Here is a 16,119-nt window from a genome sequence, read left to right as displayed (position 1 = left end):
GACACAATGCTTTAATTTAAGCAAACTATATATCACCATTTTGTTTTTCTTTCGTTTCATGCAAATTTTCAAGAGTGTGCCATTTTGGTTATCAAGTCAGTAACCTTACCTCATCATTTACAACTATATGAATTCCTGATGGCCCTTGCCAGAACATCTCGGAGATTTGATGTACTTCCAGTGTAAAGAGATCAGCAAGTTTTTGGGTTATTTCTCTGGATGTTGGATTATCAAGAAAAACTGCATGGTAAGCTATAAAAAAAAAATTATATTTTAATAAACTATTTAACTGAGCAGACGAAACAAAAATGGGTCATATTTTAAATTACTATATACTTCAGATCATACAAAAAAAATAAAATAAATTGATATATATATATATATATATACACACACCCACACACTACAAAAAATGTGACCCAATGTCTCAAGCCCTATTGAAACAGATTTATATTTATCTATAAAAGTGAAATTGTATGTGTGTGTATCTGTGTCTGTACATTTCTCTACCAAACTAGTGTCAAGTTTCAGTTTACAGACTCAAGATTTGACATAAGGGTTATTGAGATTTGGGAAAATCTTTAATCGGTTTTCGGCCAGAAATTTGGCTGTCAAAGGGTCAAAGACTACCAAACTTCTCCCCCAATTTTGGGTCTAAACACTTGAAATTTTAGATGTAGGTTATTTGGATATGAATCAAACTTTAAGTTGATTTGAGCCTAAAACAATAAATGTTAAGGGGGTTAAAGTTTTAAAAAAATTGACCTCTGCAATCTCTACCAAGTTACTCTGCCAATTTTTGGTCTAAACATTTGAAATTTTACATAAAGTGTATTCAGACATAAAGCAAGCTTTTTAATCAGTTTTTAACTGAAAATTTTGCTGCCAAGATGTCAAAGTTAAAAAGATTTGACTTCTGCAGTCTCTAGAAAACTATTCAGCCAATTTTGGGTCTAAATATTTGAAATTTTACATAAAAGGTATTCAGACATGAAGCAAGCTTTTTAATCAGTTTTTGAGCGAAAATTTGGCTGCCAAGAGGTCAAAGTTGAAAGAGTTGACCTTTGCAGACTATCAAACTACTTTGCCAATTTTGGGTCTAAACACTTAAAATTTTAGATGTAGGTTACCTGGACACAAGTCAAAATGCACATAAAGTTATGAATAGTACATAAGGCCCGAGCAAAGCCAGGCTGAACTGCTAGTATATATAAAAAATTTACTATCAGAACTTATACATGTGTAGAATATTATGTAAATATTTTCAGTATTTACTTTGTCGGTGCTTAATACACAAGTAGAACTAGATAGTAAGATTTGAAACTATATATGGCAACTAAGCTACACAGAATTTTCTGCATTTCAGCCTCATGAGAATTTGTTAGGTAATATATATATATATATATATATATATGAATGAGAGAGAGAGTAAGTTTTGAAAATATATAAGACTGAATTTTCTATTACCTAACAAATCCTCATGAGGCTGAGAGAGAGGGAGAGGGAGATTATAATGGTTCAGAGACCAGTCAAAAATGCAGATTTTTTTTTCATATAAACATTCATTTAAATTCTAATTTTCAAAACATAAGAGTCCTCATCAAACAATATTTTTTTTATTTTATATTTTTATGTAGCATGTTATCACTTAGCCATAGTCTTCTGTTTTTATTGAAGATTTAGATTTTTTTATGTTCAACTCCAGTGATTTTGTGCTTTAGTTTGCACGTGTGAGTTAATAGTAAAAGTTTGCATTCAAACAGCTGAAATACTTTTACTTCTTGTCTTGGAATCCAGCTAAACCTAAAAAATACCAGAAGGAAGATGAATTGTTACTTAGTCAAATAAAGTACAATCTTTAACAGATTTATTTAACAACTTACAGATTAAATAGTAATGTAGAAGTCACTTGATTCCTAATGATTAATAGTCTGTGATGGAGGCACATTGTTTACTTCCCAAACTGTTATGATAGATTCTTCTTTATTCTAAGGTTGATAACTCAGTCCAAAGGAAATAACTACCTTTTAAGGTAGCAATTAGTTTTGTCATGGTCCAAATCTGAGGAGGGGTGGGTGCTTTTTTTGTTTGACTATTAAAAAAAGACATCTTTCTTGACCTCTGTGTTATGATCCAGTGGGCTTCAATATACTGTTCAAACGGAACATAACTTCTACATAATTTTTGGGTTTGTATTACTGTACACAGATTCGAAAAAGTTGTCAAAAAACAAATATATAACAAATAAATGTTATCAAAGGCAAGATAAGTTACTTTTCTGCCAAACTGGATATATTTTTTGTGTTTTTATTCAATGTAACATATTTATTCAGCTCGAAAAACATACAGTGTTATCGATGTATTCGAAAATTCAAGATGGCGTCTCACACCCTCTTTAACACTGTAAGTATGGAAAATGGTGTTATAAATAAAAAAACTATACAAAATACTATTAAAAACCCGCCAAATATGTCAACCTATGCCACAGTAACATATATTGAGCGAGTTTTTAACAGTATTTTATCCAGTTTTTTATTTATAACATCTTTTCCCACACTTACCGTGTTAAAGAGAGAATAAGACGCCATCTTGAATGTTCCAATACATCGCTAAACACTGTATGGTTTTCGAGCTGAATAAACATGTTACATTGAGTAAAAACACGAAAAATATATCCAGTTTGGTAGAAAAGTAACTTATCTTGCCTTTGATAACATTTATTTGTTATATATTTGTTTTTTGACAACTTTTTCAAATTTATGTGTACAGTAATACAAACCCTAATTTTTTTTTTTTTTTTTTTTTTTACATGACTTCTACATGAAAAAAGTGTGGCAATAGAAGGTAATGAAATCTAATAATTATTGCTACCGATATGAGAAATTTTATTTACTACCAGATGACACCAAATTTGTAAGGATTTTTCATTTGTTTGAAGCCTGTATTTTTAGTTTTCCAGTGAAAATTGACTTATGAACCACAATCACATAAGATTGTCAATTTTCAAATCTCCAACAGATTTTGAATTGTTCTAATTCGGTGGCTAATAGAGCTACAAAAATAAATTTTGTATAATTGTTTATATTTTTGCAAAGATCTATGACGTTTTGAGTTGGGATACTTAGTTCTAACTAATACAGAGAAGGAAATTCAGGATGGCTACACAACTGAAAAAATAAAATCACTAGACAACACTTGAAAGAATATGGTTGATATAATTAGACTGTTTTTTTTTTGTTAATATGTAGTATTGTGATTAATGTGATTTATATTTTTATGGCAAAATTCTTCATTTTACTTACCATGGTCCCCTTCTTGACAAACAAATATCGTTAACCTCGGCCTCACACACCTGGAAAAAAAATGATATACACAAAATTTGTTTGCTTTTATTTCACATCATACCAACACTTTTTGGGTCATTTAATGCTGAATTCAGTAATTTTGGAAAAAGATTTTATGCTTCAAGCTATTTATATGTTCAAATATTTATTCATAGTGTTTGGTTTGATTGTTTTGTAAAAAAAAAAAAAAAATTGCCTTGGTTTCCAACTTTGCAAAACATGATTGAGTTTTCAAAGGGAAAGGGTAAACAATAACATTAATATTTGGTCCATTTTAGATCAAGGTGCCAGTATCTTCAAACAGCCTGATCTGGTAGCACCAGATATGATACATAAAAATTAATACAAGTGCTAATACATAAATTACATTCAAACTAATAATATATATATATATATATATATATATGGCTCATTCCATGTCAAATCGACAAATTTTTTTTGGGGGGGGGGGGGCACAAACCACGTCCGACAGATTTTTTTTCAAATTTGCTACGCTCTTAGATCTCCATGAAAGGAATTAAATGGCACTTGTTTAACATCTCAAGGTCAAGGGGTTCCTGAGATAGGACCTTGATCTTTTATAAAAATGAATTTTTATGAAGAAGTAACCAACTTTATAAGACAATATCTGTTGTTTATGGGCCTATAAAGTTCATTCATATATCATTTTAAAGTACTTGGATAGATCTATAATTTTATCTGGGAATATTTTTTTTCAAGGTCAAATTAAAAAAGTTGACCTTGACCTTAACTTTTAACCTGAATTATCTCAAAAACCGTTCTTTCAATTTCTTTTAAATTTTGACAGAATATTTATGTCAGTATATATTCCAAATTTCATGATGGGCCTTTAAGTAGAACTATCGTTACAAGCGTTTTAAAGAAGTGGGCAAATTCAAAATGGCGGAACCTAGTACCTGCGACTTCATATAAAACATTTTGATAGTTTCCAATATGGTCAAGTTTGATATCTTTGCAAAGCTATTTTGATGCTGATTAATATTTACATAAAGACGATGGTCAAAAAGTATATAAAAAAAAAAAAAAAAAAAAAAAAAATTGATGAAACTGAATTTTCATTTGTTTTATTTTTTTGTTTTTTAATGCAATACAGATTTTGTTATTGAAAATAGTGATATAATTAGTGATAAGGCAGTTCATCAGAATCTAGAACTTTTTTAGGTATCGGAATCAGAAAACCTATGTGACAAAACGATTCCAAAAAATGTTGTTTTTTTTTTTACATGGGAGTCACCATTTATCAAGGCCCGGAGGCCACTCAGGGATAAGGGTTATTGCGTATACAGTAATCAATGAGATAATATTGTAGTAATCATTAGTATTGGAGACTTGATAGTGTCTTAAGGGGGAGGTTTGTCAGGAATTTGTTTATGTTGGACTTGAAGACATCCAAGTTGTAGTCAGGTGGGAAACAGGCAAATGGAAGAGAGTTCCGAAGTCGTGCACTTCTGAGAAAGAAGCTCTGCTCATGAAATCTACGTTTGGATTTAGGCACAGATAAAGAGTGGGGAAAATTATTGACAGTAGTTTCAGCCAGACGGGTGTTTCTCGTGAAAGATTGGCGATGGGGGACGAGAGATTGGAGCTCAGACGAGCACTTGCCATGGAAATAATGATAAAATAAAGACAGGCTCGCAACGTCTCTTCTGTGGGAGAGAGGCTGCAGGGAAGAGAAAAGGGCATCCCCCACTAAATCACGAAGTCTATTTTGTACTCTGTCAAGGCAGGATAGGCTGTTTTAGTAGCTTATCCTGCTCAGATGTGGCAGCAGTACTCCATCCTTGGACGTACTTGGCTTTTATACAGATAGAGAATTGTATCCGTAGTGAGATATCTTCTGGAGTGGTAGAAGGATCCCACCATTTTCCCAGCATCCTTGGCAACAGACCTGATGTACTTGTTCCATTTCAGACCAGTAGTAAAGGTCAAACCCAGAAGCTTATCAAAACATGGAGCCTCCCCAAGACGAGAGCCATCCATTTCAATTGATGCTAGATGGGATCAGGGCGTTGATGATGTAAAGATAAAAGCTTGGTTTTGGATGCATTAAAAGTGACCAGCCACCTCTTCCCCACTGTACCATGCACTCAAGATCAGAGGAGAGAGAATCAGAGAACTTGGTCATTTACGGCCTTTGATGTGTTGCCATAGATGGTCGTGTCATCAGCATAGATGTCAACGAATGATTTAAGTATGTGTTTTGGGAGATCATTGATGTAGATCAGGAAGAAAGTTGGGCCCAGGATGGACCCCTGAGAGACTCCAGCATTAATACTGTGGGCCTCTGATTTCTGATACTGTGGGCCTCTGATTTCATCAGCCACTACTCTTATGAACCTATCGGAGAGAAATGATTTAATGATTGAGTAAACATTTCCAGTGATACCATAGCTGGAAATCTTGTGAAGTAGGCCTTTATGCCATACTTTATCGAAGGCCTTCAATATGTCAAGAGCAATTGCCCTGGAAAGGAAGCCTTTGTAAAGAGATTCACTAATCCTATGAGATAACTGTTAGCACATCTGCTATAGATCTTGCAGAACGGAAACCATATTGCATGTCACTAAGAAGGTTGTTTCTGTTGAAGTGATTGACTACTTTATTTAATATGGATTCCAACAACTTACTCATGACACACAGGAGACTTATTGGTCTGTACTGAGAGGGAGATGACTTTTCACCTGAATTCTTAAATACAGGGCATACTGATGAGGTTTTCCAGGGTGTTGGAAAGCACTTCTCCTTAAGGCAACACTTAAATAGTTTTGTAAGAAAGGGGGCAAGTTCTGGTTGGAGCTTTTTCAGCACTATAACTGGAATGCTGTCAGGGCCAGTTGCTTTACTGGAATCAAGGTTCTTGATTAGCTTGGCAACCTCACACACAGATATTTGTATGTTGCATAGCGTGTTGTCTGTTATAGGAGGAAATACGGGGAGTTGATGGCCTTTGTCGCATAAGGTAGAATTAGCTGCAAAGTTCTTGGCCTTGTCTGATACTGACGAGATGACCTCAGGTCCATTGATGATATTTGGGATAGAACGCACACTTCTGTTCAAGATCCTGTTTGCTATTTGCCAGAACTGGTGGGAACCAAGCTGCTGCTCAGCTACTTTGGATTTAACAGACTGAGCATATAGCTCTCTTACATTTTTTATTACTCTTTTACAGTGGTTACTGGCAGTCCTGAAAGCAGCTTTAGTCTCAGTACATCTATTACGGTGGTAGCTATGGAAAAAGTGATTTCTGTGCGCGATGGTAGCAGCACATTCAGCTGGCTGTTAGATTTTTGTTGGAATTTTTTGGTTGGTATGAATCGGTTTATGCCTACAATTAACCTTTTGGTCAGGTCTGATACTATAGAGGACACATAGGTGAGATATGAATGTACGGAAGCTATCCCAGTCAGCCATAGAGTATCGATATACAGTACGGTGGAGAAGTACGTCTGAAGACTTATTACATTTCATTTTTATCTTAACTGCTACAACAGAGTGGTCGGAGGATCCCAGAGGAGATAGAACAAAACATGAACATAGCTCAGGGGAAGTTGTGAGGAAAAGGTCTAGAAGGCTTGCATACTGATCGGTAGTATCGGGCACAAGAGTGGGTTCGTGAACAATCTTAGGGAAGTCATAGGCAATGGCAAAATCATGACAAAACCTCCCCTCGTCATCAGTTTTATTCAAGTGGGTCAGCCATTCCACATTATGGACATTGAAGTCACCGCAAATGTGAATGTTAGCCGAAGGAATAGCAGACAGGATGTGGTCAATTTTCTCATATGCTCTTAAAGATAGTAACCCCACTGTTGTGGGGGCGATAGAGGGCAAATATAAATGCAGTGGTTTAAGCCAGTGCAACCCAGAAGCACATATAAGGTAAATTAGGGTCTTCTCTGGAGATATCCCTACCACATGGAAAGCCATCTTTGATGTAAGAAGATAATATGTAGAACATTTATTTTTAAGCTACTAGTGAAAAGAAAAGTTAACATAAAAATATGATGTGGATTTATTTTAGCTGTGTGAAAAAAACCCATAAAACATGACCTTTTTCCTGCCCAGTCCTTCAGCATTAACAAATCTGACAAGAAAGTGCTAAAAGATATTAAAATACTTTGGTTTTTCAGTAAGTGAAACTTTTATCACCTTTATGTTATACATCTTTTAATTTTTGAAGTCACCGTCCCTTTACTTGAGACTACTGCCTGTTATAAAAATAAGTTCTCAATATATGTAGTAGAGGGATTGGTGAAGATAAAAACCAATAAAAAAAAATGTAAAAAAAAATAATATTGAAATCGTTTTGCCAGTTGAGTTTGACTTGGAACAGATAAGACACAAAAATTCATGCTACAAGATTGACATTTTGCCAGTCACCATAAAAATGTAAGTTCTATTTTCATTAATTTCATGTAGAATTTTAGTAGATATTTTTATTAAAATGGTGAACCTGTAGGAGCGTCACTCCTACTAAAAATATGTTTCTGTTCGGTTTCTTGCTATTTTTCCGTGGATTATTATTGAATGGACACTTATATGCAAGATTATTAAAGAAAAAAAAAAAAATTTAAAGTTAATATTTTGACATTTGTAAGGGGTGCTCACTTTTTAGTTACGGCATTATATAGTAAATCAATACCCTATTTTGTAAACACAGAAATGAATTTGTTTCTTTTGCCTATTTTTGTACTTGTGTATTTTAGGTACTATGCTGAAATAACATTATTTCGAAAGCCATTCTTAACATGGGGAGGGTGTTTTTTTAGGGACCTCCAAACGTTGGTGAAGAATTTTGTACATAATCCTGTGACGTCAAACTTGTGTTGACTTTACGAAATATGGAACGGCAGAAGCAACTTAATGCTTTTTAAACCTTTGTATTCTTCAAATGGCAACTAATCAATAATCTTTGTTATAACTTTGTTAGGTTTTAAGTTTTACACAGTTTAATGATTAGTAATATTATAAACATTTATATATTAACTATAAAATACGGTTTTACTAAATATTTATTACTGTTCCTTTGATTAATTATGGGTTTCCATACTTTATTTGGTAAAAACTAGAAACCGTAGTGATCTTTGAAAGAGTTAATTTTTCGCACAATATTTTTCAATTGTCTAATCTGGCAATGAAATAGATGGCAAGAATCATGTTTATATTATAGCTTAATATTGAAATAAAATTTAAACAGTTTTTTTTAATCTATGTTGTAATGGAACATTGTTTTGAAATAATGGAGTTTTAATCTTTTAAAAATTAACTTTTAGGAAGTTTTTTTTCTTCGCAATTCAACGGGAGAAAAAAAAACATCATTCTAAAAAGGATTAATTTTTTATTTCCAAATTAAAGTTAAGATTTTGTCCAATTTGTGCATTTAAAATGTAAAAAAAATATTTTTTTATTTATTGGAACTCTTATCGAAAGATAATAAATAGTAATTTCAATCGATTTAAATATATTTTGTTAAACTTGTGAATGAGGAAGGAATCTTATCTTTGCCAAATACACGAAAAACTAGATTTCCACAAGATACAATTAATAAAGTAACTCAGTTTTACAAAAGTGTAGAAATCAGTCGAGTCATGCCTGGGAAAAATGATTACAAAACTGTTTTAAAGGATGGGGAACGGGTTCAGGAACAAAAATATCTTGTTCTCTGTAACCTGAAAGAGGCATTTAAATTATTCACATCAAAGCACCAAGAGAAAATAGGCTTCTCTAAATTCACCAAGCTTAGGCCAAAAGAATGCGTGCTAGCAGGTGGTGCTGGGACTCATACTGTTTGCATTTGCACAATCCATCAGAATATAAAGTTGATGATTACAGGATCTCATCTGGCTAAACTGACTGAAGGAGAAAGTCATCATTTGACAGATTACAATCACTGCATACTTGCTGTTACATGCAATGAAGCATCGACAAATTGTTACTTGGGTAACTGCTCATCTTGCAACAAACTGATGGATGATTTTGTTATGCAAGAAATTTTTCAAAAAAACTCAATTGATGATTTTGTATACAAACAGTAGTTATCAACTGATAGAACCATTCTACAAACTATCACAATCTACAGAGGAATTTATCGAAACTTTCCATGCAGGCCTTAAAAAATTGAAGAAGCATAATTTCATTACCAAAGCACAATCAAACTTTTGTTCTGATAGAAAAGGTTCTTTAAAGTTTGGTGAAGTCTTAGCAATAGCAGATTTTTCTGAAAATTATTCATTTATTTTGAAAGATTCAGCTCAAGGTTTCCACTGGAATAATGATCAAGCTACATTGCACCCATTCATCTGCTACTATAGAAATAGAATTGACCTTGAGCATATTAATTTTGTTATAATATCTGATTGTCTTGAGCATGATGCAGTAGCTGTCCATTTGTTTCAAAGAAAGGTTATAGAAAAATTAAAAGAAATAAATTTTAATGTACAAAAAATGATATATTTCTCTGATGGGACTGTTACAAATAATAAAAAATTTTTAAACTTTATAAATCTGTGCAACCATAAATCTGATTTCGGTATTGATGCAGAATGGCACTTTTTTGCTACTTTTCATGGGAAAGGACCATGTATGGGTTAGGTGGCACTGTAAAAAGGTTAGCAGCAAAAGCTAGCCTGCATCAACCATATAATGAACAAATGACACCAAGGCAGCTGTATTATTATGCAATAAAAATATTTCTGGAATATATTTCTCATATTTCTCAACTGCAGAATGGATAAAGGAAGTAAACATTTAGAAGATAGATTTAGCAATTCCTCCACAATTATGGGAACACAAAAATTACATACTTTCATTCCTGTCTCTCAGAGAGAAGTGGAAATAAAAAGTGTCAACACAAGGAAGAGTAATTCGAATCACAAAACGGAACAATATGGAGTTCGAAGACATTAACGGATTTGTGACAGAATTTTATGAGAGGAATTGGTGGTTAGGATGTGTACTTGACAAAAATCCAGATAATGGTGAAGTGAAAGTGACATTTTTACAACCAAATGAACCCTTTCCATCTTTCTATTATCCATCACATCCAAATATATCAATTTTGAAATATTCTTAGCTCAGTTGATCCAATAACTGAAACAGGAATATCTTATAAACTTTCAAAAAATGTGATGAAAAATGCATCATATATTTTAGAAAGAAAGATTATGAAATAAAAATCTAAATAAATACTTTAATGTTCATTATTATAAAAATGTTTCAGTAAAACGGATTTTTCATTTTGAAATGTATCCTAATGAACACATGTTGATTTCTTGTGTATATAGTGTATACTTAAGACTTCTAAAATGTCAAAGAAACTGTTTAGCATCGCCATCAAATGTTTATTCTTTTGATACTATAACCTAATTAAATCTCAATGCACTTTTTAGAAATTTTTATTACATCACTTTCTGTATCAAAATCTGTGTTGTATAAGAAAAGTATGAAAGTCAAAGCAGTTTGACTTCACAACCAGAATTTGCATAAAATTCAATGTCAAGAATTTTTAAGAACATGCATTTTAAAAATTTTTCATTGAAAAAAATTACCAATAAACAGAAATTGCCTTTTAGTAGACCATTTAGATCACATGTTTTATCGTATAATTTAATAAACCCTTAATACCTTTCAAAATTCTTTTTTTTCTTTTTATTATATATCACTTCTTCCATAACTAAATCCGTGGTGCATTAAAAAAAAAAAAAAACGGTGCTTATGCACTTTTTGAACCACGCTATTTTTCAAATTTTATTTTCAGCTTAATTTAAAGTTTTAAGATATGTTCTTTTTTATTATAAAATTGTTAGGTGAAAGTACAGATTAGTTACAATACGCCCTCTCCACATGTTAAGAATGGCTTCCGAAATAACATTATTTCAGCATGGTTCAAAAAGTGCACAAGTACCAAAAAAAAAACAAATGAAGAAAAATTCAATTTCATCAAAATTTTTTTTTTTATTTTTTACTTTTTGACCATCGTCTTTATGTAAATATTAATCAGCATCAAAATAGCTTTGCAAAGATATCAAACTTGACCATATTGGGAAATATCAAAATGTTTTATATGAAGTCGCAGGTACTATGTTCCGCCATTTTGAATTTGCCCACTTCTTTAAAACGCTTGTAATGATAGTTCTAGTGAAAGGCCAATCATGAAATTTGGAATATATACTGACATAAGATAGACAAATATTCTGTCAAAATTCAAAAGAAATTGAAAGAACGGTTTTTGAGATAATCAGGTTAAAAGGTCATGGTCAACTTTTTTAATTTGACCTTGAAAAAAATATTCCCAGATAAAATTATAGATCTATCCAAGTACTTTAAAATGATATATGAATGAACTTTGTAGGCCCATAAACAACAGATATTGTCTTTTAAAGTTGGTCACTTCATAAAAATTCACATTTTTGTAAACGGTCATGGTCATATCTCAGGAACTTCTTGAGATGTTTAACAAGTGCCATTTAATTCCTTTCATGGAGATCTATAAGTGTAGCAAATTTTTAAAAAATCCATGTCAGACATGGTTTTACCCCCTGTCAATTTGACATGGAATGAGCCATACACACACACACACACATATACTACCTGGCATTGTTCGGTCGAAACATTGCTTGAATGAAAGGATTAGTTACTTATTTAAGATAAACTTGTTACGAAAAGTGACCACGTTGGATTTAGGGAAGCAAAAAAAAAAAAAAAAAAAAAAAAAACATCCATCTTGGTCTATGTAAATACAATACAATGTAGCTAATTCTATTTTCTTGGATATTTTTAATATTATATTATGAAAAATGTGGATTCACATATTTGACATGCACAGCAGTCCAAACCTGCTAATCAATCATGATTTCATTAACGAAGAACAACCACTCATCAACCTAAGAGCTAAGCCAAGCTTCCTTGATAGATTTTATTTGGGTCATCAGCTATCTATTGATAAAGAAGTAGGCACATCAGCATTGATACTATGTGCTACAGACTTCTGTTCAACAGATTTTTTTCTGGGTGATGAGCTGCATGCCAAGGCAATGCTAACATTGCAATAGAGAGTCCTTTCTTCAAATTTTAGTTACTTTTGTTACTTTGTGCTATTGTAAAACAATTTTAGTTGCCCCAGTCATGGGAAGAGTAGAGGTCATCAAGTAATATTTAATTGTACTGTTAGGATTTGTGATTGCATTGATAACAACCCACATATTTCATTTAGTTTAGATTGAGGTGCTGGCAAAGAACATTTCAAAAGGAATATTATTAACAGTAAATTATAAAGGTTGGGCTATAAATCACCATGCAATTTCTATGCGTTCTGCTAGTAAATATCAAATAATGGTTATTACAAACCTGGTGCACATGGAACAGCTCAATGAATGCATATTACAGATACTCGCCATCTTAGTTACATGAATTTGAAGGTTTTGCTTTTTTTTTATATATACTTGTTGGTTAAAGGGAGATAAATTTCTTATTCTTACACTGCTTCTATTTACTTGTCTCTCCATAAGGGCAAATTTAGATTTAATGCCAGTTTTTAATGTTGAAAAAATATAGCTTGCAAGCAAAATGCATAATTGTTAGGTTTATGTGAGGTTCAGAGATCGACTATGTAGGTATTTTAATTATTGTAAATGATGTCATATTATTAGGATTTTAGTTCTTGGCAAGTTTGTTTTTTTGATGCAGAATATAAATGAAGGTGTAAAAGTTTGTTTTTTTTTCTGACTTCTGTTCAATCCAAACAAGGCACATTATGGTAATACTTCACTATTCGTGGGGGTTATGTTCTTTACCACCATCACCCTTCACTAAATACTTCCCAAACACTTTCTAAAGACACTCCTACTCATTAATACAATAAAAATGCAACTATGTATTTCACTAATGTAGTAATGATAATATAAATACAGTTTAATTTTGTACGTCAATATTTTAATCTAAAAGAAATGCAAATATGCAGGAGGATAATAACACTGCATACCATACTGTATTACTGTACCATAAAATCATTTTCTATGTGTATAACATATGTATTAGAATTGGCAGAAAGTAAAACAAATTTAAAGGTAAACTTAGATAAATACAGCATGCACAGTTCAGGTAATAATAATACAGTACAATTCAATAATTAAAAATATGATACACAATCACAAAAAATATGCACGTTACATACAGTGTATGTATTTATATTAAAAAAAAAAAAAAAACGTACTGTATTGCAATAAAAAAAAAAAAAAAAATATATAATATTGTTTGTAAACACTAATAATGAATATTTACTGAGCATTCATTTTTATGATGTTATGATGCTAGCTCAGACTATGTGATAGGGTTATGAGCCTAACCCATGAATGGAGAACCGTGAGGGTATACTGTACTACTGAAATGTGATAGGGCCAGATTTATAGGGGGGATCCGAGTCAGAGTTGAGCAGCAAGATGTTTGTTTACATCACATTTAAATTTATGTATTTGATGTGGTCAGAGAGGTGAATTTCAAAGGTAAGGAGTTTGAGGAAGAAAACTGTTAGAATAAATAAATCTTACGGAACCTCTATAGTAAAGGGATAGAATTTTGTTGATAGACTGGTGGGTAGAAGGTTTTCCATTGAGGGGGATACCAGTGCAGCAATTTCATTAGAACATTTCCACAGAAGTATTTGTAAAACAAGCATAAAGATACAATACTGCAGCAATATGACAGCGACAAGAGCTTGATAAACAGGGTAGGACCTCTTCGGTTTATATATATATATATATATATATATATATATAAAGCTGTGTGTGTGTGTCTGGTCATGAATAGGCTCCTGTATGGTTGACTATTTTAAAAAACTGATTACATATAATGATAGAAGATGTATCGAGACACAGGAATGGATATGTTTGATCTGGCAGAATAGTGGTTCATTAAAATTGTGGGGTCTGCGTTCGCGCCTGGTCCACAAAGTATGGAAATAAAAACTTTAAAAATTAAAAAAAAAACGTTTACAAGTGTTTTTGATATAGATGTACATAATACTTTGATAAGTATGTTTTAACTTAAATAGGAATGGTATAATAAAATTGTGGGGTCTGGGTTCACGCCTGGCCTCCATAGAATGAAAATAGGCACAAACTTTAAAGACTTTTCATATCTATCTACGTAAGTATACTTTGATAATTATGTTTCAGTTTGAAGAAATATGGTATAATAAAATTATGGGGTGTTCGTTCACGCCTGACCTCCATAGAATGGAAATATGTCACAAAGTTTAACAAGGTTTTTTAATATAGATCCACAGAATATTGTGATAAGTGTTTCAGTGTGAACAGGTATGGTATAATAAATTATGGGGTTTATCTATTTTATTTTTACTTTCATCATATTTTGCTTTGGTTTTGATACCCCCAAATTCAAAGCTATCTCTTTACAACCCTTCCTTTTCATAACCTATCATACTTTCATAAATCAGAGTCCATTTTCTGTAGGCTGTTTTTAAACCCCGTCAATGACGGGTACTTTTGCTAATATATATATATATATATATAGAGAGAGAGAGAGAGAGAGAGAGAGAGAGAGACAAGATTTTTTTTTTTGCCTGATAAAAAATGGGCTAAAGTCAGTCCGTTGACTTAGAGTGCTTTATGCAAAATTAATGGTTGAATATGGATAAATTTGCACTCATTTTTCCATTAAATACTAATTAAGGATTAGTATTTAATTAGTATTGTGCATTGAACAGATGCCATAATACTAAATTCGTTGCACGTTAACGTAAGAAAAGACCATGAAAATTTCAACCAAATCAGTCCAGTAGTTTCTGCAAAAAGTAGAACAGATAAATATAATATAGATATATCAATATAGGATACTGGCAGATGTGAGAGGAAACTAATTTCTTGGCCGCATCTTTTTATTCCACTTTATGTTGCTTGAGGAGGTTAAACATTGAACTTTCAGAAAAGGTGTTACCAGCCATGACAATAGGTGGTAGGAAAAGATTTTAGTAATTCTTTAAGGAAATGAGCTTTGTCTTCATAGCACATAAAACTTTGCACAATTATTAATAATAGACGATTAGTTGAACACAAGTCACTAATTTACCTATAGTTAGAGAGAGCTGAAATGGGGGGGGGGAGACATGTTTCCCAATAAGATTCATAATTCCCCTTTTGTTTTTGGATCGGTCTGTCTAAGGAAACAAAGTGGTTCTGTGGGCGTAATTTACCTTGCTTGTAAGGCATTGTTCAACCTGATACCATCAGCCAGACCACAAATCTGAATGAGATCATCACGTGATAGCCGAAGTAGGTCAGCACCTGCAAAGTAAACACCATGATGTGGTTAGAATTACTCAATGTAAGTCGACTTCCGTGTAGATAAACAATCAAATTGATAATCCATGCACTGAAAAGATTGGGGAGAGTAGAAAATTGTAACACAGTCGCATAAAAAAATAAAAGAAAACATTTATTTATGCAAAAAAGCAATTTAAATTTAAGAATCATATTTGAATGGCAAAGCTAATGAGTTTTTTAATTTTTTTTAGATTAGAATTAGTAATTTGGATTATTTCAGCTACTGTTCTCATCTTGAGTGTTATTTTCACAATGTTTGGCTGATGTAACTTCCAATGTATCACCCACACTAAAGAATTCAACCTTCAAAAGAAGGTCATTTACAAGTGAATTTTATGAAGTATTTTATCTGGGTGATACTCAGAATACAAGCGCAAATTACTCAGGATTTTTACCTGGTCATGGCTGACAGAATG

General features: G+C 32.3%; 1 protein-coding gene across 5 annotated transcripts in view; it reads right to left on the bottom strand.

Annotated features, from left to right (window-relative positions):
- LOC145258241 (transcription factor CP2-like) overlaps positions 1-16,119 on the bottom strand; it is a 109,229-nt gene that overhangs the window by 10,585 nt on the left and 82,525 nt on the right. For all 5 annotated transcript variants that reach the window (XM_080116204.1, XM_080116205.1, XM_080116207.1 and 2 more), the window contains 3 exons: positions 15,574-15,664; positions 3,303-3,352; positions 110-252 (listed from right to left, as the gene is read on the bottom strand). In XM_080116204.1, coding sequence (XP_079972330.1) covers positions 110-252; positions 3,303-3,352; positions 15,574-15,664 — 284 coding nt within the window. The remainder of the gene's footprint in view (positions 1-109; positions 253-3,302; positions 3,353-15,573; positions 15,665-16,119) is intronic.

The sequence above is a fragment of the Euprymna scolopes genome, chromosome 33 (assembly GCF_053919585.1).
Source record: "Euprymna scolopes isolate OS-2025 chromosome 33, ASM5391958v1, whole genome shotgun sequence".
Taxonomy (NCBI): Eukaryota; Metazoa; Mollusca; class Cephalopoda; order Sepiida; family Sepiolidae; genus Euprymna; species Euprymna scolopes.
Note: the sequence above shows the minus strand (reverse complement) of the source record. Positions and strands in the feature narration are given on the sequence as shown.